Here is a 26,675-nt window from a genome sequence, read left to right on the forward strand (position 1 = left end):
TCTCTACCGCTCCTGTTCTCCTTTTCTCGCTCTGCCTGAGGCCAAGCCTCGAGCTGGGCGTGCCACCATTTATCTTGCCACTTTCTCTCTGTACCTGTCTAACAGGTAGGGTGTGTGTGAGAGTGTATCGTGTACGCGAGTGTGTGTTTGAAGCGACGCTCCGCCCCCCTCTTCTTGCGCGTATAAAAACGGTAAGCCAGCAGTGGAGAGGCACGCAGAGGGACATCGACTCTCCTTTGTGAGCAACCTCCTCCACTCCACTCTTCGCTCAGAGAGACTTATCTTCCCTCTTTCTCTTCAACTTTAAGACAAGACCCTCACACAGACATCATGTCAAGCACCAGGTCATTCAGCTACAGCATCGGCGGCGGCGGCGGCGGTGGCTCCACCAAGAAGAGCTTCTCAAGTCAGTCAGCCTTCGCTGGAGGTGGCTCCAACAGGGTCAGCAGCGTCAGGCGGTCCGGTGTCGGTTCAGGGTTCGGAGGTGGATCTGGAGGCAGCTACGGCTTCAGCAGCGGCAGCAGCAGCGGTTACGGTGGAGGCATGGGTGGAGGCATGGGTGGAGGTATGGGTGGAGGTTTCGGCGGAGGATTCGGCGGAGGATTCGGTGGAGGTATGGGAGGAGGCTTTGGTGGAGGTATGGGAGGAGGCATGGGATTCGTCCCGCCGCCCATCACCGCTGTAACCGTAAATCAGAGCCTCCTGGCCCCCCTCAACTTGGAAATTGACCCCATGATTCAGCAAGTGCGCACGCAAGAGAAAGATCAAATCAAGACTCTCAACAACCGCTTCGCATCCTTCATTGACAAAGTGAGTATTTCTGCAACTTAACATGTCTCATGAATTGTGCAAAAAGATTGGCCTAACGTAATGTATGGTGGTTTTGTGCATGCAAAATGTGTCTTTTATCACACCAAGTATGAACTTTGATCAGCGACTCTTAACACTGAGACACTGAAGTAAAGTTATTGCTTGCAGCGGTAAAAAAAACATTGGCAGTTCAAAGTGTCTTGTTTTGCATAACACATTTTCTTAGTTGTAAAAGTTTAGATGTGTTTCACTAGAGTGGTACATCACTAACGTTACGTGGAAAGTAGAGTGTTAGCTGTCAATCATATCACTTAGCTTTCATATAGATTCTGCAAATGTGCAAGCCGTTCAAAAGTGATCTCTGAGTTTTCCTTTGGCTTGGAAAAAACTCTCAAAAAACCCATGACAGAGGCTGTCCAAATATGGGTGGAGTTTTGGTAATAACCTAGCAACTATGTGAGTCATAGATACACACACATTCAGACAGGGCTGCAAAAAAGCTGTTTGCGTAGTCCAAAGTCTAGACTATTAAATCACAAAAAAGTGCACATCTTATTTGAAATTGAAAGACATTATGTTATCATACAGTATTTCCACTAGACAATATGCGGTTTAACTTTGTGTCAGTGCAGATTATTGCATCAAAGGATAAGTCATCTGGGAGTCAGACACACCCATATTTGGCAACAAACAAATACTTCACAACTTTCTGAGCTAATGTGGATAGAGGACACACCCTAAAGGGCATGGAGTCAGCATACACACACCTTTATTTTGTAGTGCCTGTGGGAGAATGTGCAGAAAACACTGTACAGGATGACTCATCTGTATTGTAGACACTAGGCACTTGCCTACTAATCTATTTTATGACTTTTCACCGTCAGCAGGTTACAGGTGAAAGACTACACTATGCCTATGAAAGCCCTGTTCATAGGTTAAGAATCACTAAATCATTTTCAAATAGCTCTAGAAATCTTGAAGTGTATGCATATGCATAGTCTTCATCTAGTTTAGTAGCTCAGAACCTAGAAAAGTCTCCAGTGGCCGAACACAAAACCTGCATTAGGGTGTGGCAGGTATGGCTTTTTCCCTGATGTTACTGCTGTTTAACTGTGAAGCAATGCAGGTTGGGGCGAGGTCGTTCTTAGAAGACAGTTTTTTTTCAATTTAGGAGTTCATAGCTTGTTTGGAGCACTGCCACACCCAGTCAGTCCACTTTCACCTTTCCCTCCCCCATCCGCTCACTCCACCCTGCAGAAAAATGCCTGGTAAAATGACTCATGCCCATTTGTATTCACTTAAACAATGGTGCCAGAGAGCAGGCACAAAGAGACCTAAAGAGCTATAATTACAAAAGAGCCATACAAGTTAACACAAATCCATCAAACCACTTATTCATTTATCCACTCATTTACACATTAGTCATCCATCAGTTTTTTTGACTTTGGGATTTTAAAGCAAGACTTTAGTTTTTAAACTCTATGGAGCAATGGACAAAACATTTGAAAATGACAATGACCCAGCAAACAACAACTCCTTTTTTTTGTTTCCCAGGTGCGCTTCCTGGAACAGCAGAACAAAATGCTGGAGACCAAATGGAGTCTTCTCCAGGAACAGACCACTACCCGCTCCAACATTGACGCCATGTTCGAGGCCTACATTAGTAACCTGCGCAGACAGCTCGATGGCTTGGGTAATGAGAAGAACAAGCTGGAAGGAGAACTGAGGAACATGCAGGGCCTGGTTGAGGACTTCAAGAACAAGTGAGTGAAGTTGTCATGTGAACTGGGATTAAATGAAATGTGCTGAGATGATGTGAATTGATTTAAATGTCATGACCGTTCAACAGGTATGAGGAGGAAATCAACAAACGTGCTGGAGTAGAGAATGACTTTGTCCTGCTCAAGAAGGTAATGACAATCCAGCATTTCATTTTCTGTTTGTGTTTACTCTTACGCAAGTGTTTTTAAATCGTTATGGGGTAAAATGTCCTCATCCTGCTCCTTTTCATTTTAGGATGTTGATGCCGCCTACATGAACAAGGTTGAGCTGGAGGCCAAGGTTGATGCTCTTCAGGATGAGATCAACTTCCTCAGGGCCATCTATGAGGCTGTAAGTTCAAATCTGTTACAGACTAGTTAGGATGGGGTACCACTGCTTTGTAAGAGCATATCATTTAACAATTGCTTGATCTGTATTTGCAGGAGCTGCGTGAGCTTCAGGGTCAGATCAAGGACACATCAGTTGTTGTGGAGATGGACAACAGCAGAAACTTGGACATGGATTCCATTGTCGCTGAAGTTCGTGCTCAGTATGAAGACATCGCCAATCGCAGCCGTGCCGAGGCAGAGAGCTGGTACAAACAGAAGGTAAGGCAAAGAAATACTGAACTCATAATAATAACTTAATAACTCAAACAGTCTTCTGACAAGTCATCTGTGGCTACATGGGTATTGATTTGATTCAATGTATTATAGTTTGAGGAGATGCAGTCCTCTGCTGGTCAGTATGGTGAAGATCTGCGCTCAACCAAGGCTGAGATTGCTGAGCTCAACCGCATGATCGCCCGCCTGCAGAATGAAATCGATAACGTGAAAGGACAGGTAACGAATATCAAATGTTTAAACATGACTAAATCACTCTAGTTTTTGTTTTTTTTAAAGCAAACTTTGCATGTCACTTTTTTTAGCGTGCCAACCTGGAGGCCCAGATCGCTGAGGCTGAGGAACGTGGTGAGCAGGCAGTTGCCCAGGGTAAACTTCGTATTAAGGAGCTCGAGGATGCCCTCCAGAGAGCCAAGCAGGACATGGCCCGCCAGGTACGCGAATACCAGGAGCTCATGAACGTCAAACTCGCTCTGGACATTGAGATTGCCACTTACAGGAAGCTGCTGGAGGGAGAGGAGAGCAGGTAGGAAGAGTTAAAAGATATTCCTCTACTTGTCCTGCAAGCCTTTGGCTGGGTGTTGAAAATTGTCTGATTTGTTCTTTTCTTTGCACAGACTGTCCAGCGGTGGAGCTCAGGCCACCATTCACGTGCAGCAGTCCTCATCTGGAAGCAGTAAGTCAATGTTCCCGCCACCTAAACCCTTTAATCACTATCTACATTCTATGTTGGATTAGTATCTGAACCTACTCTCCTTTTCTTGCAGATTACTCTGCTGGTGGTGGCGGCGGCGGCGGCTCTGGATTCGGATTTAGTGGCGGAAGTAGTTACGGCAGCGGCGGAGGCGGATTTGGCGGTGGAAGCTCATATGGCGGTGGAAGCTCATATGGCGGTGGAAGTGGATATGGGGGCGGCACCATCAGCAAAACCAGCGTCACCAGCGTCAGCAGTAGACGCTTTTAAGGAGAAGATCCCCATCCTTTCCTCACCTGCTAGATCACTCTCAACCTTCTTACAACTCAAACCAACTATGGTGCTATATTCTAGCCAGACAGCTATCCCCTGTTAGTGAGCAGATATGGACAAGAATTTCTTAAACACAAAATTTAGGTTGTTCTGTGCGTTGATGGTAGTTAACGTGCATCTTTTGTCTTGTGGTTTCACTGCCATTTTTAAATCAAACCAACTTCACTAAAATGAAACCAGGAAGAATGTAATGGGAATTTGTTTGCTCCCAGACACTGAATTGTTTTGTTTCTGCACTGATATGTATGGGGAAAGAGAGACTTTATTAGATGTATGTAGAGAAACCACTGAAGGCCAATTGCAAGTCTCATTATGACCACAAGCAATACAAGGGTTTTAATGAAGCAGGGATTTGCTATACAGGTCCTGAAAGTCCTAACTGGATGTTTTGTGCTGTTACAAGCTCCTTGGAATATTTAAAAGATATTTTGACTAATATGACTTTGGTCATTATGTAGTGGCTGTCAGCAATATTTTACATATTTGCTAAAAAAGTTATTTGACTCTCAGCCACCCTTATGATGATAAGTACTTGTGGACTTGTTATTCACATGAAAGACAAAACTGTTACAGCAAAAAACAGACAATGGCATTTCTGTGGCCCATCTCTCTTCAACCTTGTACTTGCTGAGTTGGAAGCTATAAGCTCCATTTATTGTGTGGTAACCATAACTGTAATATCTTAGACTTTCCCCTGTATAAAGATGGCTTCCAGAGCATTTGATCCACTTGTAAAAACAAAACAAAACTGAAACCATGTTTAACCAGATTTATTTTGTATCAATTGACTCTGTAACAACTTGAAATCTAAATACAATAAATCTGAGACCAACTATTTTGTTTTAGTTTGCCTTTTCTTGTTGTGTCAACATCATCTAGTTGCACATCCATGTAAGCATACAAGAGAATAAATGATACAAAAAAAGAATAATTGAACATTTTATTCAATCACAACCGACAAATTAAATGTAAATTGTACGCAGGTAGGCTATATTGCATTGTAAGAGTTAATTGATCTGCATCTTGTAAGGTGGATGTCTCTAACAACAAAAAAATAATAATAAATGAACAATGCCATACTTCGAAAAAAATCTGGTATACATTCCCTTTAATAACCTTTTGCAGAAGCTCTTGTAAAACTGCTTAATTCAACTGAACTTTCACATCACCATTCATTAAATGTCATATTTTATGAGCAATGTTGTCAAAATGATGTATATCTATGCTTTAGTAACAAAGCTTGTAAACCATAAATGAAAGTCCTTTGGATTACAGCTGCTGAGGTAAGAAGTTCATGTTGTTTTCTGTTTGGGAGTTGGTTGCCTCGGGTTCACAGGAGCTTCTTGGAACTTCATTGCCTTCAAACTCTTTTGTTGTTCTAAATATGCAAATATATAACAGAATTGCTGACCCAACCACAGTGGTGAGAATGCCTAGGACGATTGGCACTAGATCTGGAGGATTGTATCCTGCAAAAGGATTGAATGTCAGTAAAATACATAAAAGCGTAAGATAAGGTCATGGGCAAACAATGATGACAAAAAAAGGTAAACACAAAAAAGATCTGAAAACCATAACTAATAGTGTGAGTTTGGGCAACGATTATAGATTTTAGCAAGATGCTGCAGTTCTTTTATTATGTGGGGAACCCACCAGTAAAAAGAGCCAATCATCAATTGATTCTCTGAGGGAGGGCTCGTACAGATTGTTGTGAACATTTGCGTATACGAAGTAGGCCAAGCAACTTGGAAAAAAGTGTTTTATCAAACTTTATGGTACAGTTGGTGTCAAGTTTAATATTTTTTAGAAATATGTGTATTGTGAACTTGAACAATGTTGTAGATGTCTTACACCATCAGAGTACAAAGGACTCGGTATTGTCTGAAATAGCTGCCTAGGGCGTATTTGGCATGGGTCAGGACTACATGTTGGTTAAACAATTATTTACAATACAACATCACATTCTGATGTCAGAATGTTTATTTGAGTCAGAATGCCTATTTGGCCCCATGATCATTGGAAAGGGATCTTGGAGCAGTAGAAGTTTGTCTGTGGTTAGCTTTGTATGTATACACTGTTTATCTGGGAAAGTGATGGCACAAGAGTGCACTTTTGCAGACCTGGTACACATTTTCATGACTAATGTATTCCCTGGTGGAGGTGTCCTCTTTTAGCAGGATAATACCCTCTGCAACACTACATATGAGTGAGGAATGGTTTGTGTAACAAGATAAACAGTTTAAGGTGTTGCCTTTGTCTCTGATCCAGTTAAGCATCTGTTGGATGTGCTGGACTAACAAGTTTAATCCTGTAGCTCTTCATTGAAGCACCTACTTCTAACATCTGGGTGCAAGAACGCATTCTTTCGTATGTAATTCTTACTGTATACTTACATTTGTTAATTTAGTGACGCAACAGCTATTTAATTTATTGATGCACTGGAGCGTCACTAACCACCGCCTACTCGCGGTGAGTTGTGGGTAATATTAGCCTTTAGAGTGTGCATCATTCTGTACTTCGAATTTCTACCGGAAAAAGTTGAATCATTGGAATACTATTTTCAACATACTACTATTTGGGACATACTGTACTTATTCTACTTGCGAATACTTAGGACGGATAGTAGGCTGATCGGAACGCAGGGGATGTTTATTGATCTTCTTCCTTGCATCACCTTTTTGGTGGCCGACAAGTTTATAAATGCATAGTTCAGTACTGCCCCCTGGTGTTTGCTTAAATTCCAGCATTACACACTAAAACCTTTTTATTATGGCAACAAGCATATTATGGAATGTTTACGATGTTGCATTTTCATGAAATTTAAAGGAATAACTTTATAATATAGTTAACATTGTCAATTTTGGTTTATTTAATTATTGCAAAATAAATTGTTATGTACATTTTTTGTCGTGTTGAACAAATTAATATTTAAACGATTCATTTAGTAGTACTTTAGCCCCTTTATGTATTTTATGGCTTGGGAAATGCAGGTTACTAATAGGCACTCACTGTAAATGACGACGCCATTGCTGGCGTGAGAGAGGTACGTCCTATCAAGTCTGAACACACAATCGTACACTCCTTCAGGCACTGGGGCAAATATTTCAAATAAGATGCTGCTGTTTACTGTAATGAAGGGGTCTCTCAAAATACTGCCATTGCGTCTGAAGACCATTTCCATCTAAAAAAAACAGAAAAGACAAATTTATATGATGATTATATACTGATATAATTATTTGCATTAATATAAAAAGCATGTTAATTAATAAATGTATGAAGGGTTGAGTTACAGTGTCAGATGATGTCAAATACGGTGAGCTGAATGAACAGGTGATTTTCACAGACTGCTTGTCTGTGGCATACAATGTGGAGACAGGACCATATGTAACCACTGAAAGTTTAGGAGGAGGCAGCGCATCTGTCGAATTGAAAGTGCATTAATGAGACAAAACAGAACTATACAGTATATTTAAATTGACATAATGCTTTTCTCTGTCTCACCTGAGCAAAATATGCTGATAGTATTCATATCTCCGCACACAAGATCTTCAGTTGGACATTCTCTGATCTTTTTCTCACTCCCACTGCATCTTACCCCTGCAGTTGCGATGAGGCTCATGCTTCTATCCACAACCCTCTTCCAGTCCACCGCAGGTCCACATCCTAATTCCCTGCATGCTACCATAGCAGTAGCTGCAGCTTCAGCTACAGATGATGAATCTGCAGTAAGGGGTTTCTGACAAACAGTTTCCCATTTGTCCCTGAGCTTCATATTCAGATTTCCCAGACAACCACCTCTTTGGCCATTTCTTACAAGCTGAATTGGTAATTCCTCTAAAAAGAGTGAAAATTACGCACAGTAGGTTTAAACAATGAAGGAAAGAAAGCAAAACTGCAAACAAGATCCTTAACATATCCCTTTTTTTCTAAAAAAATATAATAATCTCACAAATATTTCAGGTAGAATTTCAGAAGAGCTTAACAATATTTCCTAATATATAGTCTGCTGAAAAATGTCAAACAAATGTCAAACACAATACGCTAAGCATTTCTTACCAATTCGTTCCCAAACTCTCTAAGATTTTATTATAAACACAGCTGTCTTGTAACAGAATGTAGAGTATATAAATAATTCATCTGTTAACCTTTACATATGTTTTCTATTTAAAGGCTCCCTTTCGAAGCACTACGGTGCCTGACCGAGGACTTAGATGTTGTTATATTTTCACACTCAGTAGAGCAGTTTGACTGTTTATGGCATAACAACATGGCAAATTTCATGCAACGTGACCATCAGTGTTTAGATGTATAAATAGCTCATTTTATCAAAAACATAACACTTCATTATTTAAAGTCTTTATACAGCCCTGAAGACATAGTTATGTATTTATATTGTATACTTCAAATACATCCTCCTCAACCTTACACAGCGGTTTTTAAAGCTTTAAAATATGTGTTTGTGAGATTAAACTGAATAAATTAATTAATGAAGGCCTACATACAAACTCACACATCCACATACACATTGCACACAAAAAATGCATTGCTCCCCTGTACCTGGAATAGCTGCCTCAAAATTAGACAACAGTGAATGTAGTACTTTTCCGTTGTACAACATCTTCATTGTGCAGACATATTCTACTTGGACGTTTGCATTTGTCTGTCTTACAAGGATCCTATTTTCGTTGCCAGTGAGATTCAGTGAACCCAGATGGATCAGGGTGGTTTGAGGAGTAACAGGGAATGTTCGATAATACAAACTCATTGAAAAGTTTGTTGCATGTTTGAGAGTTGAATCGCAGTACACAGTGTAATTTCCACCCACACTAAAAAATTTTGGCTGCACAGTCACTTTGGGAGGAGGTAGATGTGCTAGTAAAGAGATAAGACAAAGAAATAGTGACTTTCAAAGAAAACAAACAAACAGTTGTAAAACTTTAAGGTCAACATTGCTTACATATGACTAATTTAACAGGGTTACTGAATCCAGACTTCTGTCCATTATTAGAGGATTTGTACCAGCACACTATGTCATCCTCTGCAGAAGAATCAGCACTGATGGTAAAAGTATATGCTTTTGAATATCTGATAGTCTCAGAGATCTGCCATGCCACTGCGTTATCTAAGGTCTGTGACGGGCCTTTATAGCTGCCAATATACATAGTTATAGGAAATGGAGCACCAGACACGAAACATTCCAAACCGACTTTTGTTTCCAGCTGAATATTACTTTCATTCACGTATCTTGAAAAACTGAGTTGGGGAACTGGAATAGAGCCTAGAGGTGGGAAAAAGCAAGAGAGAGGAACAATAAAGCATCAGCCTAGCAATTACATTGTTGAATTAACAGTGTTTGTTTGTGTAATTATTTAATTAGTAAACCCTTAGCCAGTGTTGGGTAAGTTACTCTTAAAAAGTATTTAATTACTATTTACTCATTACATATTCAATAGTGTAATTAGATAACTGTAAAATTACTCAGTCCAAAAAGTATTTAGTTACTCATTATTAATTACTTTCTATATCCTACATCAACCTTGATAAGTGATTCAAGGATAGACATGAAACGGCTTATTTAATTCTTTCAAATAAATTATATTATAAACTGACAAAAGTATTACAAAAGTGAGAATTATACATTAAAGCACAGATTTTAAAGTAAGACTTTAAATTTTGATGTCAATTACACTATTGCACACGCATAAATTTCACAAAGTATTTAGTTTAATTACATCAAAAGTAACTGTAATTAAATTACAGAAAACATATGAGTAATCCCGTACTTTTTCAAGGATAAAGTAATTAAATTACAGTAACTAATTACTTAGTAACTAGTTACACCCAACACTGCCCTTAGCTACAACCAAAAAAATTGTTTCGAACAGTGGCATTACTAGGCCCTTTTTTAGGTGGGCTTTAGCCACCCTAAAGTTCTAGATTAGCCCCCATAGAAAATTGTGAGTAATTATGTAATTTGTACAGGAATTCGAGAACCTCTTTACAGTCCTCTTTAAAACGTCTTGGTTACGTATGTAACCTCAGTTCCCTGATGGAGGGAACGAGACGTTGTGTCGAGAACGACAGATGGGGTTCGCCCTTGAGAACCAATCAACTCTGACTACTATAGAAAAGGCCAATGAAATTTGGCGAATGCAATTTGCATGCCGGGCTCCGCCCCCGGAAATCCGGTATAAAAGGAGGCCGGCGTGCAGCATTCACTTACCTTTGTTCTGAAGAGCCTGAGACCTCTCAAACTGCAGCAGAATACGATACGTGTTCGTGGCATAAGGGACACAACGTCTCGTTCCCTCCATCAGGGAACTGAGGTTACATACGTAACCAAGACGTTCCCTTTCTGTCGGTCTCTCGACGTTGTGTCGAGAACGACAGATGGGGTTGCCTATGGAAAACGCCACAACGCTGTATCGCGTCACAATCTCTAGCGAAGCGACGGTAACAAGCCTGGGCGTGTCATCTCGAAGCTTTCGTGAGACTGTAACCTTCCAGTGTGGTGGTCGGGGGGTTCCAGAGCTTTCTTGGAGAAAGATGGGTACAGCCCTGACCGGTAACTTTCACGGACGGGGCCTTAGCTCTCTATAGGCGAGAGGCCGTCCAGATCAGTTTACACCGGGTAAGCGCGACTCTTAATCAGAGAAGCGCTACAGAGGCCACATCCTACCCGTGGGGAGGAATATGGTGGATATAGGTATGGTCTCGTCCTTGGAGGAGAACGCATGGAACGTGCGGACTGAGTAGTTAACCGCGAGGTGGAGGCCCACCTGGGGAAGCTCATGGGTTACCAGGAGTGGGAACCATTCTCATGAGGATACATCAGACGGAACAGCCCACGGAGGGGGTGTTACAGACGTCCGGTAGCACTAGGTCCGGTGAGAGCTATCTGTGATAGCTCACATGGTATCCCGGCCTAAGGGGGAAGGCTGCTCTGCCCAGCCAGCCCCCAGGGGGTGCTTGTTTGGTGATGGATGGAATGCCTATTCTTAACCAGTGTCTGGGTAAGAAGGGAGGCTGGTGAGGTACCAGTTTCTTAGCGATGTGTTCGGGTAAGAAGAAAAGGTAAATAGCACACTGACCCAACCTGTTGTAGAGGGTGGAAAGGTGCTTTCGCAGGCATACGCCCCCCCGGATGCCAGTCCTACATGTCGCCACGCAGGACGTGGGCTGACACCGGGTTTACGCGAAGGTTGTTAACCCTTGCGAAGGTGTTTGGGCATAGCCCAACCCGCAGCTCTACAGATGTCTGCTAGAGAGGCGCTTCTGCCAGTGTCCAGGAGGTGGCTAAACTCCGTGTGGAGTGAGCCCTCACTGCCAATGGGCATGGGAGATTCTGAGATCGGAATGCCGTCGTAACGGCGTCCACGACCCAGTGCGCCAGCCTCTGTTTGGAGACAGCCTTCCCCTTCTGCTGTCCTCCAACAGACACGGAGCTGGTCAGAGCTTCAGAGCTCTGCGTGCGGTCCAGTACGTACTGGACACAACACTAATCGGGTTGGGTCTTCCTCCCCTATGGGGAGCGCCTGCAAGTTCACCACTTGGCCCCGGAGGGAGTAGTGGGAACTTCTTGGGCACGCATCCGGGCCTGGGTCTCAAGATAACGTGAGAGTTTCCAGGGCCGAGTTTAAGGCAATCCAGGGACACGGAGGATGCTCGGTGGTCCCCTACCCTCTTGAAGGAAGTGAGCGCCGTCAGGAGGGCCGTCTTACTCTATGAGGAAGATCGGAACCTCCGAGGGGCTCTTTGGGGGGCCCTGAGGCTCCCCAGGACCACTTAGGGTCCCAAGAGGGTATGGAGCGGAGATGAGGCGGATTCCGCCCTCTCGCTGCTTAGGAACCTGGTGACCAGGTCGTGTTGCCCTAGAAACTTTCCACCGACTGAGTCGTGATGAGTGGCAATAGCGACTACATACACTTTCAGTGTGGAAGGGAGATGTTAGTCTCCAGTCTCGTGAGAAGGGGAACACAATCCTGATCAAGCACCTCAGTGGGTCTTTCTCGTTGAGAAAGACACCAGGACGAGAAGAGGCACCGTCTAGAGGCGTGTAACCGCCTAGTAGATGGGGCCCTAGCCTGGGTGATGGTCTCAGCCGTATAGGGGGAGTAGCCATCTTAGGATCTTCTCGTCCCGTCTAGAGACCAGACATGGGTGTTCCAGAGGTCTGATCTGGGATGCCAGAACGTGTCCTTCCCCTGAGAGAGCAGGTCCTCTGTCAGGGGAATGGTTCAGGGGGAGTCGCTGTCCAGAGCATCGGCTCTGAGGCCAAGTGCGGTTAGACCGGTGTGGTGTAACCAATAACACTTGGTGCTCCTGCTCCCTGACCTTGCACAGAGTCTGTACAAGAAGGCTCCTGGGGGGGGAAGGTGTACTTCCGCCCATCCCGCGGCCAGCTGTGCGCAAGGATATCCGTGCCGAGGGCAGGGACTATCAAGCGGGCAAATGGTGGTGTTACGGGAGGTGAACAGGTTTTACCTGGGCCTACCCGAACAGCCTCCAAATGAGCTGGACTGCACGGGGGTGGAGTCGCCACTCTCCACGAGGCATAAACTGGCGAGAAAGCACGTCGGCTGTCTAGTTCAGTTTGCCCGGGGTGTGTGGCCTGGAGGGAACGAGTCACCTGTTGACTCCACCGGAGGAGGCGTCGAGCAAGTTGTGTTTAGCTGCTGTGTGCGAACGCCACCCTGACGATCTGTATTCGCTACAGCTATAGTGCTGTCCTCGGAACAGCACGTGCATGTCTCGCACGAGAGGCCGTAGCCTGCTCAGTGCAAGTAGCATAGCCCACAACTCTTGGCAATTGATATGCCAGCGCAGGCGGGGGTTCGTCCAACACCCCACCTGCGTGCCCGTTGCACACTACACCGCACCCCTGCAGGGAGACTTCAGTCGTCACCACGACCTGCCTCATAACCTGCTCAGAGGGACCTGAGTCCGTCGAAAAAGTCATAAAGACTAGGGGTTATGGTGCGTCGGCAGCAGGGCGGCATCACCATGCGCCTGCTGCCGGTGTGCCACGCTCTCCTCGGAACTCGACTCTGAAACCAGTGTTGGAGCGGTGTCATGTGCATCAACTCGAGGGGTATTAACCCGCGAGGACGCCATGTGTCCCAGGAGCCTCTGAATTGTTTCAGGGGGACCGCTGTCTGCCTAAAATGTTCATTTCAGACAGTTCAACACTGGTTGGGCACAACTGCGGACAGGTGTGCCGACATGGTGACAGAGTTGAGTTCCATACCGAGAAAGAGGATGCTCTGCACTGGGGAGAGCTTGCCCCTCTCTTGGTTGACCTGGAGTCCCAATCGACCTAGGTGCCGGAGCACCAGGTCCCTTTGTGTACATAACAGATCTCGCGAGTGTGCCAAGATAGGCCAGTCGCTGAGATAGTTTAGTACCCGCTCGCCTTCCTCCTCTCAGGGAGAAAGGGCGGTCAGGGACAGACCGAAAGGGAGGACTCTGTACTGATATGCCTGCCTCTCGCACGCGAACCGTGGGAACGGCCGGTGTCGAGGAGGATCGAGACATGAAAGTAAGCGTCCTTCAGGTCGATTGCCACGAACCAATCCTGACACCTCATAGATGTCAGGACGCGCCTCTGTGTGAGCACCCTGAATGGCAGCTTGTGAAGGTGCTCTGTTCAGGGTACGCAGCCTTTGGGGGCAACCCGCCGTCTTTCTTGGGAACGATGAAGTGCGGGTGGTGACCCACTGAACATCTTGGTTTTGAGGGACGAACTCGATGCCTGTTTTGCCAGAAGGGTGGTGACCTCTACCCGAAGTACGGAGGCGTCCCTGCCTCTGACAGAGGGAGAGATGATGCCCCGAAACTTGGGTGAGTCTCTGGCGAACTGGATCGAGTAACCAAGACGGACCGCCCTCATTAGCCAGCGAGACAGTGTTGGGCAGCTCTCGAGCTCCCAGGGACTGTGACAGGGTGACCAAGGGGACGGTCTGCTTCATCATTCCCACGGGGGGTGGTTCGTCGGCTGGCGGAGCTAACCATGTCGCGGGGAGTCCCCGGAGGGAAGGTTTGCTCCGCCTACTTACCTGCCTGGCGGGACAACGGCACGCACTGTCGGTTTGAGAGTGGTGACGGCTGTCGTATGTGTACGACCTCACGCCTCGCCAGGGTGTGAGGTCGGTTCGCCGAGCACAGTCCAGTGGAGTGTGCGATCGGCTGCAAGTAAACCCGGGGAGAACAGAAAACTCAGTGAGTAAGTGGGCGCCAAGCCCTAACAAGGGCCCGGCTTTGGTGACGAGGCAGGAGTCGTCCCGTACCGACCGATCAGAGCCGTGGCTGTGAAGGTTCGGGCCCGATGTTGTTCTCCCTGGGGTCTTCCCGTCAGTGTCCCTTCTCGCGAGGAGGTTGCTGACGGGGTGGAGGTTTCCCCCTCGACCTCTGCTTCCGGGGTGCCGCCTGTGGGGGCACAGGAACCGGAGCCGATGTCGACAGGGTCCTGGGTTGCAGGGAAGCAGACGTCACGTGAGATCTCGGAGGCCTGTAGGCGGCCGAGTCGCGGCGTGAAAAAAATGTGGTTAATTGCCACTGTCTGCTTCGCCGTCAAAAAACTGCTGAGCGCAGTCCTCAACGGTGTTACCAACAACCCACCCTGCGAGATGAGTGCATCAAGAAAGCGGACTTCCTTGCTGTCACTCTTCTGCACAAGGTATAGCCGGGGGTGTCTCTCCTGGACCACTACCGTGGACATCGTCCGACCCAGGGCCCGTGCCGCCGCCTTAGTCGCCCGTAGAGCGCTGTCAGCGGTGGCACGGAGATCCTGCATTATACCCGGGTCGGCCTTACCCTCGTGGAGCCCTCTCAACGCCCTGGCCTGGCGGACCTGCAGGATGGCCAAGGCATAGAGAGAGGAGGCAGCCTGGCCCGCAACATCGCAAGCTTTCGACACCAGTGATGCCGAAGTCTTACGTGCTTTGGACGGTAGGAGTGGTCGATCCCCCCCCAGGTGGTAGCCGTCCGCGGCACAGGTGCACCGCAGACGGACGTTCCACCCGGGGGATCTCGACGCAGTCCTTGGCTGCCTCACCATCGAGGGAAGGAAGGGAGCCAGAGCTGGTTTCACTGGAACGGTCCGTGAGTGGAGCGTTCCAAGTTTTACACAGCTCCTCATGCACCTCTGGGAAAAACATGGCACCCGGGATGGGCGCGGTTTAGCACGGATGACATCACTTCTGCTTCCTCCTGAACTCGACCGCTGGGGGTGGAGTTTGGATTCGGCAGAGTCGGATGCCAGTCTCCCTCCGATGCTGCGAGCGACATCTCATCTACGTCACACATCGTTTCCGAATGTGTGCGTGAGGATCCGGACGGTATGCCACCGCCGGTTGGGGAACGTTCAGAAGAGCGAATCGGGGTGCGATCGGCCCGTGAGCACTTGGCTGGCGGGTTTACGTTCGCAGAGTTCCCCATATCACTAACGCTGCTAACGTGGGTGGTCATCGGGGCCGTAGCCACAGATGTCACAGCCCGGGTAGCAGACGAAATGGTGGCTGGTTCCCGTAGGAAGACAGCCACCCGTGACCGCAACTTCTGAATGACAATCTGCCCGCAGTGCAGGCAGATGTGTCAACGAACGCAGCTTCAGTGTGCTGGACGCCCAGACACCTAATGCAGCGATCGTGTCCATCCCCCTCCTCGATGAGGGTACCGCACCCAAGAGAACAGCGGGACATGCCGCGCTGGAGAATGCTCAGTCAGTCCTGAAAAGGACTTTTAGAAAAAATCTCTAACACCTCCGGAACCGCCGAGACGCCCAGGGGAAGGTCGCTGCAGGAAGGGACGATCCGCTGTAACACGTCGTAGCACCAGCGTGTAGTTGTAGAGGATTGAATCCTGAGTTGTACTCATGAGCGATGGCTCTGAAGAACAAAAGGTAAGTGAATGCTGCACGCCGGCCTCCTTTTATACCGGATTTCCGGGGGCGGAGCCCGGCATGCAAATTGCATTCGCCAAATTTCATTGGCCTTTTCTATAGTAGTCAGAGTTGATTGGTTCTCAAGGGCAAACCCCATCTGTCGTTCTCGACACAACGTCGAGAGACCGACAGAAAGGGAACTCTTATTATGAAAACGGTGATTGACTGCATTATTAAGCACATTCTTCAGTTCACAGTGGCACAAAGTGGAGTGAACGTCACAAGCAGAGGATAAAGGTGTGTGCATTAACATGACATCTGCATCTTTGCTATTCTTTGTTATCAATGAAGCTTACATAATATGATGCAGGAGCGATGCAAGACACTTTCCCATCCACTGCAAAAAGTCTGCGTTCATTCCTCGTCACACTGTTAACTAGTTGTTTATCTCCAGCAAAATGAAAGCACTTCACACCAATGACGGCATACTTTAGAAAACGATCACAATGATATGGTAGCCCACAGAAATGTGCCATTCATGAATGACCAGCTGTTTTTTTCTTCTTCACCTAGTTATAGAAAGCTGACTGTAGTTTTGAGAGCCCCAGAAAGACGAGAGGCAGATAGAGTTCATCCTGGTGCTGCTGTGTTATTCATTGTTCTGAGTTCCAAGTAAATAAAAGTGTACTTATATAAGCTCTTTGTTGTTTTTCAGAACCTTCAGTATTTTTATTATCAATTTAAAACATATTAAGGATGTGATAGATGAACACGCAGTCATGCACAGAAGTGACAGTGCTCCTGCTAATCAGAATGAATGGCAGGGAAACATCATATCACGTTATTCTTCCTACAAAATAATGACTCAGCAGTTGATTGTGACGTTTATTATATGGATTTTGGGCTGTTGTTGTTGCTTTGAATTTAAAAATGTTAGGAACATTTCTTTTTTGTAGCAATTTACAACGAGGTGTCACGCAAATTGCAAGTCCAGTACGATGTACCACAGGGCTCAGTCTTAGGGCCTCTGCTCAACTTTTAATTACTTAACTCGGACAAAACAGAAGTATCACTTATTGGACCAAAAAACGCAATGTGCAACGCCTAATAACACTGCCTAACTATTGACGGATGTTCCATAAAACCTTCGTCGTCAGCAAAAAATCTTGCCGTTTTATTCGATTAGAATTTGTCATTCTAGAGACATGTCACCAACACCTGTAAAATCTTGTTTTTCCTTTTTAAGAATATATCTAAACTACATCATATGCTGTCACTATCAGATGCAGAGAAGTTAATTCATGCATCCATAATATCAAGACTAGATTATTGTAATGCATTATTAGGTGGTTGCACTGCAGGCTTCTTACAAAAACTCCAACTGGTCCAAAAGGCAGCAGCTCGAGTTCTTACATGGACAAAAAATTATGAGCATATTAGTCCTGTTCTATCCACCCTGCACTGGTAACCTATAAAGCATCGCATTGACTTTAAAATCTTGCTTATTACCCAAAAACCCTACATGTTTTAGCTTCGCAGTATTTGAGCTAACTTCTAATGTATTACAGTCCTTCACGTGCACTAAACTCTCAGGCGTCCGGTCAGTTGATAATTTTAAGAATTTCAAAATCAAGTGCAGGAGGTAGAGCCTTTTCATATCTAGCGCCTAAACTTTGTAACAATCTTCCCTGCACTATCCGGGAGGCAGACACACTCTGTCAGTTTAATTCTAGTCTAAAGATGCATCTTTTTAATCTTACATACTACACTTCCATAATATAAATCCTCTGAGGGTTTAGGCTGCATTTGTTAGATCAACCGGAACCAAAACACTTCCAATAACAACTGATTTACTTGTTGCATCAAAGAGTGCAGAAGTACTGTTCTCCCTGCCAATCTTGTCTCATTGTCCCAAGGTTACAACAGCGAGAAGGATGCAATTCATGCCTATACTTAATGGTAGAGCGGAGAGTGGAAAGCGGAGACCTGACAGGAGCTGAGATGATAAAGCTGATAAAGGAGGACGCGGATACTTGACACGTCTTCACAAAAAAAATTAAACTGCAATTAGATTATTATGATCATCTTAAATCTATAATTGCCCTTAATTCTACTTTTTTACTTTTATTTAGCCTTGTTTTGCAAGCACTGTTGAGTTTTGGGTTTTCTGTGTTTTCATCTTTTTAGATTTTGCTTTTATAACTTTAATGTTTTACGTATAATCAATTTGTTTCATGTAAAGCTGCTTTGTAACAATGAAAATTGTAAAAAGCGCAATACCTAGATAAAATTGACTTGACTTGACAGATTCATTGATTAATGTGATATTAATTTTAATAACAAAAACTTGTCTTTATACTGGATATTCATTTTTTATTATGTATTTTAGTAATGAATACACAGTATGTGGTGCTTTGAGAGTGGCTATATATATATATATATATATATATATCCTGTATATCCTCATATTTTTAAAATAACAATATTAGTAGCAATAGGATTATGTAAAAATATACAGTATTCCTTCAGCCCATGGGGTACCAAAAAAAGTTAAACAATAAGAACTGCAATTTTACTGATGTTTAGCAGTATGTTATGTAAAATAACTTACCCTGGGTATCTGTGAGTCTCAGACACATCATCCAGCACATGACAGCTATAGCTGTAAGGAAAAGAGATGTTATGTAAGGTATAATGTACAGAAAGCCAGTTGTTATCGCAGAAATATCCCCCGTCAGTGTGATCAGGACCCGACATGATACAGAGGGTGTTCTATCACATTAATGGGTCTTATTTCCAAATAACAGCCAGATGCTAGTTAATTATCATGATTATTACACGGCTATTTGCCACATGAAAAAAAACTTTATATGAAATGTGATTTTGAAATCATTTATTAGCAAATTTTTACCGAATGCAGACCTTCCGCGAGGAAAAGTCGTTTACTTTAGGTTTTGATGTAGGAAATTATGTTCAAAATTCACGAACAGGTAATTTGGGTTAATCTGTTTTAAATATAATCTTATAAATGTTAATAAAAGACATATTTATATTTAATTAGTCAAAAAACGTGTCAAAATGATTTGCTGCATCTGGGTTACCGTGTGTTATTAGTGTTTAGAGGTTGTATCTGTATCGAACCTGCAAAAGTGGCGGCCGGCCAATCAAAATCAAGCATTCTAACAAGCCGTGTAATATGTTACAATAACATTTATAAGATCATTTCCCAAATAATAGTATTTCCAAGAGAAAGTTCACACAAAAATGATTTATTCACTCACTCTCATGTCATTCCAAACCTGTATAAATTTCTTCTGCAGAACACAAAATAAGTATTTTGTGAAGAATGTTGAAAACCAAACTACACTTGCCGACATTGAATTCCATTGTATAAACACAAAACCATTAAATATTTTTGTTTGTGTTCTACAGAAGAAAGTTCCAGGTTATAATAGACATTAGGTTAAAGATCGGGTATCATGGTGTATGTCATGCATTCTGACTTCTTTACACTGTTAAACGTGCTCAACATGGTCAACTTGTTAAAAAATTAGCTGGATATATGACCTAGTATTTCTGTACTTGATACACTCCCTCAACACTTCAACTTGATTCAGAAAGATGGGCTGCACTGCAACTCATTTCTCCTGCGATAGTGAAGTATAGGTGTATCTGTTTGTTCATGGTATTGCAGTGAATGATGTTATATAAACGATGGATTTGGAGATCTTTTAAATCTGATAGTTGGCGCTTCCCAGTGCTAAAGGATGCCGGACCCCTGATAGCACACATACATCTGGCAAACATCTATTTGATGTCTGCATTTTTATCTGCAAGACATCTGGGAGAGGCTGTTTGCTCATCTGCCCTAGATCTCTGAGACGTCTGCTGTCTGATGTCATATAGACCTCTAGAAGATGTCTGTAAGATGTGTATGATTTAGAATGGATGTACAATTGCTCCTTCTAAAGATGTTTGGAAGACAATTTTACACAGCAGATGTTTTCCAGATCTCCAGGGCCCGTTTTCATGAAACATCTTAGCGCAAAGAGTTGCTCCTAGTGACAAAATTCTAAGAAAATGTGTAGAAATGTGGGCGTTTCCACTTAAAATCACAGAAAGAACCTAGTAAAGAAAAAAAGTAATGCATAAAGCATCTCAACCCTTAAAAGAGCTCTTAGGGTCCTAAAGTTTAGGAGTAGCGCAACACAAGAAATGGGTTGTTATGCATGACAATTTCCATTTTACTATAAAGGTCTATCAATTTTTTAAATTGGTTTCAAATCACTTTTAAGCTAAGACTCCTAGGTAGAAGTTTTAAAGCTAAATTAAGATCTTTCTTAGATGATTCTTAGAAGCTTTAAGAATACCTTACCAGATCTTTAGCAGACATCTTACAAATGTTCCTGTGCTATAGTATCTGGGACACGAACTGCACGCAGTAAGTCAAACCAAGTCATACGTCTGGCAGTCGGTGTGTACGTGCATAATGTACAAAACACGAAAGGATGATGGGATGTGTTGCTTGCTCGTGCTGTAGTTCCGTCCTACTCTCCCCAGTCCTACCTCTAGCAGCTTGTATTTTTCCAGGAATAATCATACAGCTGTATCTCTCTTTTATAAATGTATTTACAGTGAATAGTTATATTACTTGATCGACCAAAGGAACTCAAATGTTTGTGTATACTTCCCAAAAAGAAACATTCACAGTTTTTAAGAATTGAAATTTTTTATATGATGGTTTACTAAAAAAATATTTTGTGAAATGGAAAATTCTTCAGTTTAATGAGTTTAATGGGTTTTATTTTAACTTAAGAGTGCATACTGTAGCGGTTGAAATATAGAATAATTAAATTCCGTTCTGGAAAATTGCACTCTCTGCTCACTTTTGTTTTGTTCTACAAAGTGAGAAAAATATTACATATTTCTTTGCTCCATAAAATGAAAGGAGAATAGAGTGAGTATTTGGTCAACTCTAATCTGTATTTTGTATTAAATAGAAATCCAAATTACATTTTGAGACTAGTTACATTTATGGTACATTTCCGAGATTTTGAGGACCACATATGTAAACAATTAATTCATGTTTAGAATTAATATATATGTTTAACAAGCTTTTTAACTTTAGTTGAAAGAGTTTAAGTTTTCAGTGTATACTAAAGTGGATCATCAGTCTACCTCAAGTCCCCCACAAAATTGTGAATCTTGACATCAAAAACATAATAAAAATGTAAATAACCACATACCTATTCTGTTGCCGGGAATCATCCTGACAGGTAAACGTAAATGCGACTGTGACAAATGATGATAAACCTAAACTAAAATGTACTGAAATACCGCACTGGTGAAACAGTTTTTGTGTAACTTCCTGTCAAGCAATTAACAGGGAAGTTCTTTGATTCAGCAAAACATTACAATATTGGTAAACATCCTCTGTGTATACAATTAAAACATATTTCAAATATTGTATTTATTTATGTTTAGTTTCCCATCTTCTATACCTTTCTTTTCACTAGTACATTATCCTAAAAATACTTAATCAGGATAGGATCATAAATTGAACCAGAGGTCTCTGCTTGACCTAAGTGACCCTGCTGGACTTTAATCCAGCATGTCTTAACTGCCGTTTCAGGATGACTGTGTTGCGTAACTGTAAAAAGGCAGATCACAGACCCATGCCTTATGTCTCTGCAGTGCTATCACAGGTGAATACGTGAGAGAAACAGAATCACTGTGTATCACAGGATAAATAATTTATTAAATCATATTTACAGTATCATACAATAGATCTTCCATATTTACATAAACGATTATGCCATTATTAATACCTGTTGCTGCTAATAAAATAGCCTATCTTTAATAGTTATAAGATAATTTCACAAGGTATTTTCTTTAATGTTTGTGATGGACTATGCAGTGAAATGTGTTAAGTCATTTTGATTGAATATGAATTAAAATGTTTATCATTTAGACATAGCATTCGTAATTTAAATGTAACCAACACAGACAATCATCACTGTAATTTTGCAGCACTAAGGGTTCCAAATAGAATTGCAATGCTATGGTTTGCAATAAGAAGGGAAGCAGTTACTTGAAACAGGAATGTACAACTGAACTTTCAAAATGTTCTTCCTCTTTTAAGAGGTTTTGTGTTATTCACTGCATTGCTTCATTGCTCATTTCCATAAGCAAGGATTTTCACACATGACATCACATTGAGAACGTATCAGAGTGACCTCAGTCCTCACATTTTTTCCTTTTTTCCTTGTCCCTGCGTTTCTTTTCTTTTTCTTCCTTCTCTTTCATTGCTTTCTTCTCTTTCTTCTTCTCGTTCTTGGCCTCTTTGTATTTCCACTTCGGAGGCTCCAAGTAACCCTTCTGTTTTTTCTTTTTCTTTTCTTTCTTAGGGGTGGGCTCGGAAGTCTTGGTCACACTGATCTGTGGAACGCAGCCCGAGGGAAACACGCTGTTGCGTCTTGCTGCTACACTACGAGGAATGAAGGTGCGCATACCGGACTGAGCAATGGACAGCACGCTTCCTCGCCTCTGGGTATCAACACAGCAGGGCACAGAGGCGGATGTGGATGAGTGGATAGATGGTGAAATCGAGGTGATGGAGTTGTTTCGATGGCAAAGCGAACCCTCCTCCAGCTGCTTATCTGAATACTTCAACATCAGCTCTGCCACGGCCAACCGTGGTTTGCTTGCCTCCGGAGGGCTGCTTGGGCAGAGCGGGCGTGTGGCAGTGGCTATAAGTGGGCTGTGTATACTGGTGGTCATTCGCACCATGTGGTCCATGACGCCTTCGTCCTGCGGGTCCCGTGGAAAGCTAAAACTAAATGTACTCTTCAGACGATGATTAAGTTTCTGGCTTGCAGTTTTATTGGTTGTTGCTTTGGCGACCAGGACCTTAAGGTTGGGCCACTCTGGGATGTAAGACATACAAAATTGTTCCGCGGTTGGGCGTAGCACAAGGCGACTTAGACGCTGCAGCGTGTCAAAACGACCTGTTTTTAGTGCCCAGTCTCGTGCACATTTACCACGGTTTGAGTCTACAGCATTAACATCAGCACCTGAAACATAGAAGGTAAAAAGGAGAAATAGAATCTTCCAAGATTCCTGGCAGATGTATTTTGCATTAGAGAGGCTGCAAGAGGATGATTATTAGAAATAATGTTTTATCCATTTTGAAAGTAGAGTACAATATTAAATGGAAAGTTCACCCAAAAATTTGATATTCTATCTTCATTTACTCAATCTCTTGTCATTTCAAACCTGTATGACTTACTTTCTTCACACAAACGTGTGTGTGTGTGTGTGTTTGTGTGTTTGTTCAGGCCATCACTGACCGTGCATTATAAGAGCTGCCACCACATCATTCCTGCCCTGTATGGCCGCTTTAATGAGAGCAGTAAACCCTCTGTTGTCTCTGATCTCTGTGTCTGCTCCAGGGAAGTAATTCATGATGTAATTACAGATGGAGACATGGCCTGTGAACCAAAACACTGTATTAAGTTGTAACACAGACCCCAGCTCTTTAAATTATCATTACAGTTGTGACAACTGACCAGCTTGAGCTGCGATCATCAGAGCAGTATTGCCATCATTGTCTTGGTGATTAATATCCAGATGTGGAAAACTGTGAAGCCCATAAACAATCGAAAGATAGCCTTTGTATGAAGCAAACATCATCCCATTCTGAAAGAGAGAATTATGGTATGTTACAATGAACTAAATCAAAATAATACTTGATGGACACCGAGCTTTTATTGCATCTATGTTAGCTTTAGAGCCATATGCTATGCTAAATTACTCCAAAAAGTTAACCAGCAAAAGTTAACCACCATATCGCCGATGACCTTCCAAAATTAAAATTCTGTCATAATTTACTCACCTTCGAGTTGTTCCAAATCTGCATAAACGAAGAGGTTGTTTCCAAAATGAGAACTATGTTTTTAAAATCTGTCGCATATCATGCTATCAACTTTTTTATGTGTTTTTATGGTTTAAAGCAAAACAAACCAACTGCAGTTTGAATGATATTAATTGGAATGCACAATAAAAAAAACGGAGTTTTAAAAATGAATTATATCATTTTGGAACCAAACTCTTCAAATGTATTCTGATGAATACAGAGAAAGATATTTGGAAGAACGTACAGTTACAACCAAACAGTTCTTGGACCCCATTGACTACCATGGTAAGAAAAAATACTTAGTATATTTTTTGTTCTGTTGAATAATCTAGGAAAGCAAACAGTTCTGTGGCACTTTTGACACCTATTGTCAATGAACTGTTTGGTTACAAGCATTCATCCAAATATCCTTCTCTGTGTTCAAGCAAACAAAGAGATTACAGATTTGTAATTCATGTAATTCATAATGTAAATTACAGTAATTCATGACAAAATTTAAATTTTTGTAAAAAAATTGTACATTTTATTTTTCATCCCTTGAAACCTCATATGTGACCATGTATCACACAACCAGTTTAAGTAGCACGACAAGTTCAAAATGATCTATTTTTCTTTTAGGCCAAAAATCATTAGGATATTAAGTTAAGATCATTTTCAATAAAGATATATTTTGTCAATTTCTAACATTAAATATATAAAAACTTTATTTTTGTGAGTGGATGGCCAGCCATAGTGCCCCGATTAACAACTTCAAAGGCCATATTTGTTAGATATTTGCAAAACCAGGTGAAAAACATAAAGAGTGACTAATAATAATGATTTATAGCAAAAATAAAAATCACAACATATGGTGATATGAGGTTTCAGAAGGACAGTAGCCATATTTAAAATGTACAGTTTCTTGGTTTTGGGAAAACTGTGCAAATGTTTTGTCCAATCAAATGCTCTCTAGAATGAGAATGCTTCTCGCCCTAAATCAGTAGCAATAGCAAATAGCATAAACTATGATAAAAAAAATCTAGACATCCTGTTTCAAAAGGAAATACACCCAAAACTCTATTTATAGCATTTTCAACATCTGAATGCTCTAATCTGTGCTTGGTAGGCGTGTCTTAAGTTCTCCAACATAAATCTGCAGTCTTACCCATCCATTAATGTCAACTTCCATGACTTCGTTGTGGGTCACACCACGCTCCAACACCCTCTTTAGGGCCTGCGCATCATTTTGGACACAAGCCTCGTACAATGTGTTGGCAGTTCCCTTTTTAAAACCCCTCTCATAATCCGGGAGAACAGAATCATCAGATAACACACTTCCCGAGTCCGACTCCTCCTCTAACAATGCAATTTCTGAGGCATCCTCATCCGGCCCTGACCCAAGGTATGGATCCTCCAAGTCAGAGTTTCGGACTGCTTCCATGCTGTCTGTCAGAATGCAGGTCTTGCCTTCATTATCTTAGATGGCATTTGTGCACTGTTCCAGAACAGTTGTAAAAGGTCATCAATTTGGAAGGCTAAAAAAATCCAAGTGTTATGCTAGCACACAGGGATCTTCAATCAAGTCAATGAAGCATCCAAAAATGTGATGATGTTTCTTATCAAAAGACAAGGTTTGCAAATACACATGATGTTATCAAGCTCTGTTGTCACACGGCTACTTGAGTTGAAAAAGCAATCCACACTCTTATATCAGGATATATCTGAAAGGTTGTGAGTTTTAGTAGCTCTGGGTTTAGCCCTAGATAGCTGTACTTTAATTGTCAGTGCTAAATCTGGCCTTCAGGCTTAAAATACACTTGTAAACAAGCTTACCACATATTACAAACACAAGTTACCTTTCTTAACTATAGCTTAAACATAACAAAATAATGTTTCTCAAAACAGAAGTCAATTAAGAAAATAATATATTATGTTGTGTGTAACAATGAAATAGAAATGTAATGATTTACATAACAATGATATTTGTCTTTGGTGAACAATTAAAACAGTTGCTCGTAGCTCCATGGTTTGCCTATGAGGCCTATTATTAAATGTTTTAATAATGGGATGCTTGCATTTTAAACAATAATTAAAATGATAATTGTGTAATATATACTCACCTGTGTCCTCCTGTCAGACAAAAATCCTTCAGTGAACACTGGTACCTCAACAGGATTTTGCAGCAGATATCACATCCGAAACTATAATCCCCAAAAAACAAATCTGTTAAATTCACCTCTTTACGCTGTGTCTGTGCATGTACTGTGTATATGTGTGTGTGGAATGTTGTATACAGTACATGCACTGTAATGCTGTCTGACAGCTCGAGTCATTAGACTGACTAATGCCTTTGGGATCAGAAAGGACCATACGTTGGTACTTGTAAGTAAAATCCCCTTTCACAGATACACTCACAAGCTCACATTTTCTAACATACAACAATCATAGTCAAGCAACACATTTGCTTATTAATATATATAAATATTAATATCTCATATAATAAACAATGGCCATGTTACAGGACACACATTCGATTTTTGTATTAAACGTGAACAATAAGTTATGAGGGGATATGCATTACTGTGAATAAATCACGCCTGAAGAGCATTGTTAGTGGCCGTTTATGTTTCACTGAATGATATATATATTTTTTTTCATTGCTGGATGAAAAATGTCACG

At 42.4% G+C, this 26,675-nt stretch overlaps 3 protein-coding genes across 3 annotated transcripts; 1 reads left to right on the plus strand and 2 right to left on the minus strand.

Moving 5' to 3' along the window:
• Positions 1-199: 199 nt before the first annotated feature.
• On the plus strand, positions 200-5,056 carry krt4 (keratin 4). The gene is made up of 9 exons (XM_056750149.1): positions 200-810; positions 2,365-2,573; positions 2,660-2,720; positions 2,827-2,922; positions 3,015-3,179; positions 3,288-3,413; positions 3,500-3,720; positions 3,812-3,870; positions 3,962-5,056. Exons 1-9 carry the CDS (start codon positions 331-333, stop codon positions 4,156-4,158), a joined length of 1,614 nt encoding a protein of 537 aa, XP_056606127.1. The 5' UTR covers positions 200-330; the 3' UTR covers positions 4,159-5,056.
• On the minus strand, positions 4,976-21,437 carry si:dkey-195m11.11 (uncharacterized). Its single transcript, XM_056750150.1, has 8 exons — positions 21,349-21,437; positions 18,714-18,764; positions 9,179-9,499; positions 8,779-9,093; positions 7,723-8,055; positions 7,512-7,639; positions 7,231-7,402; positions 4,976-5,690 (listed from the first exon to the last, which is right to left on the minus strand). The coding sequence occupies exons 1-8, from the start codon at positions 21,368-21,370 to the stop codon at positions 5,491-5,493; spliced, it is 1,542 nt and encodes a 513-aa protein (XP_056606128.1). The 5' UTR covers positions 21,371-21,437; the 3' UTR covers positions 4,976-5,490.
• Positions 21,438-22,339: 902 nt separating this feature from the next.
• ankrd33ab (ankyrin repeat domain 33Ab) lies at positions 22,340-25,437 on the minus strand. Its single transcript, XM_056751016.1, has 4 exons — positions 25,162-25,437; positions 23,671-23,800; positions 23,452-23,592; positions 22,340-23,175 (listed from the first exon to the last, which is right to left on the minus strand). Exons 1-4 carry the CDS (start codon positions 25,435-25,437, stop codon positions 22,340-22,342), a joined length of 1,383 nt encoding a protein of 460 aa, XP_056606994.1.
• Between the last annotated feature and the right edge of the window lie 1,238 nt (positions 25,438-26,675).

Source organism: Triplophysa dalaica, chromosome 6 (genome assembly GCF_015846415.1).
Source record: "Triplophysa dalaica isolate WHDGS20190420 chromosome 6, ASM1584641v1, whole genome shotgun sequence".
Classification (NCBI taxonomy): Eukaryota; Metazoa; Chordata; class Actinopteri; order Cypriniformes; family Nemacheilidae; genus Triplophysa; species Triplophysa dalaica.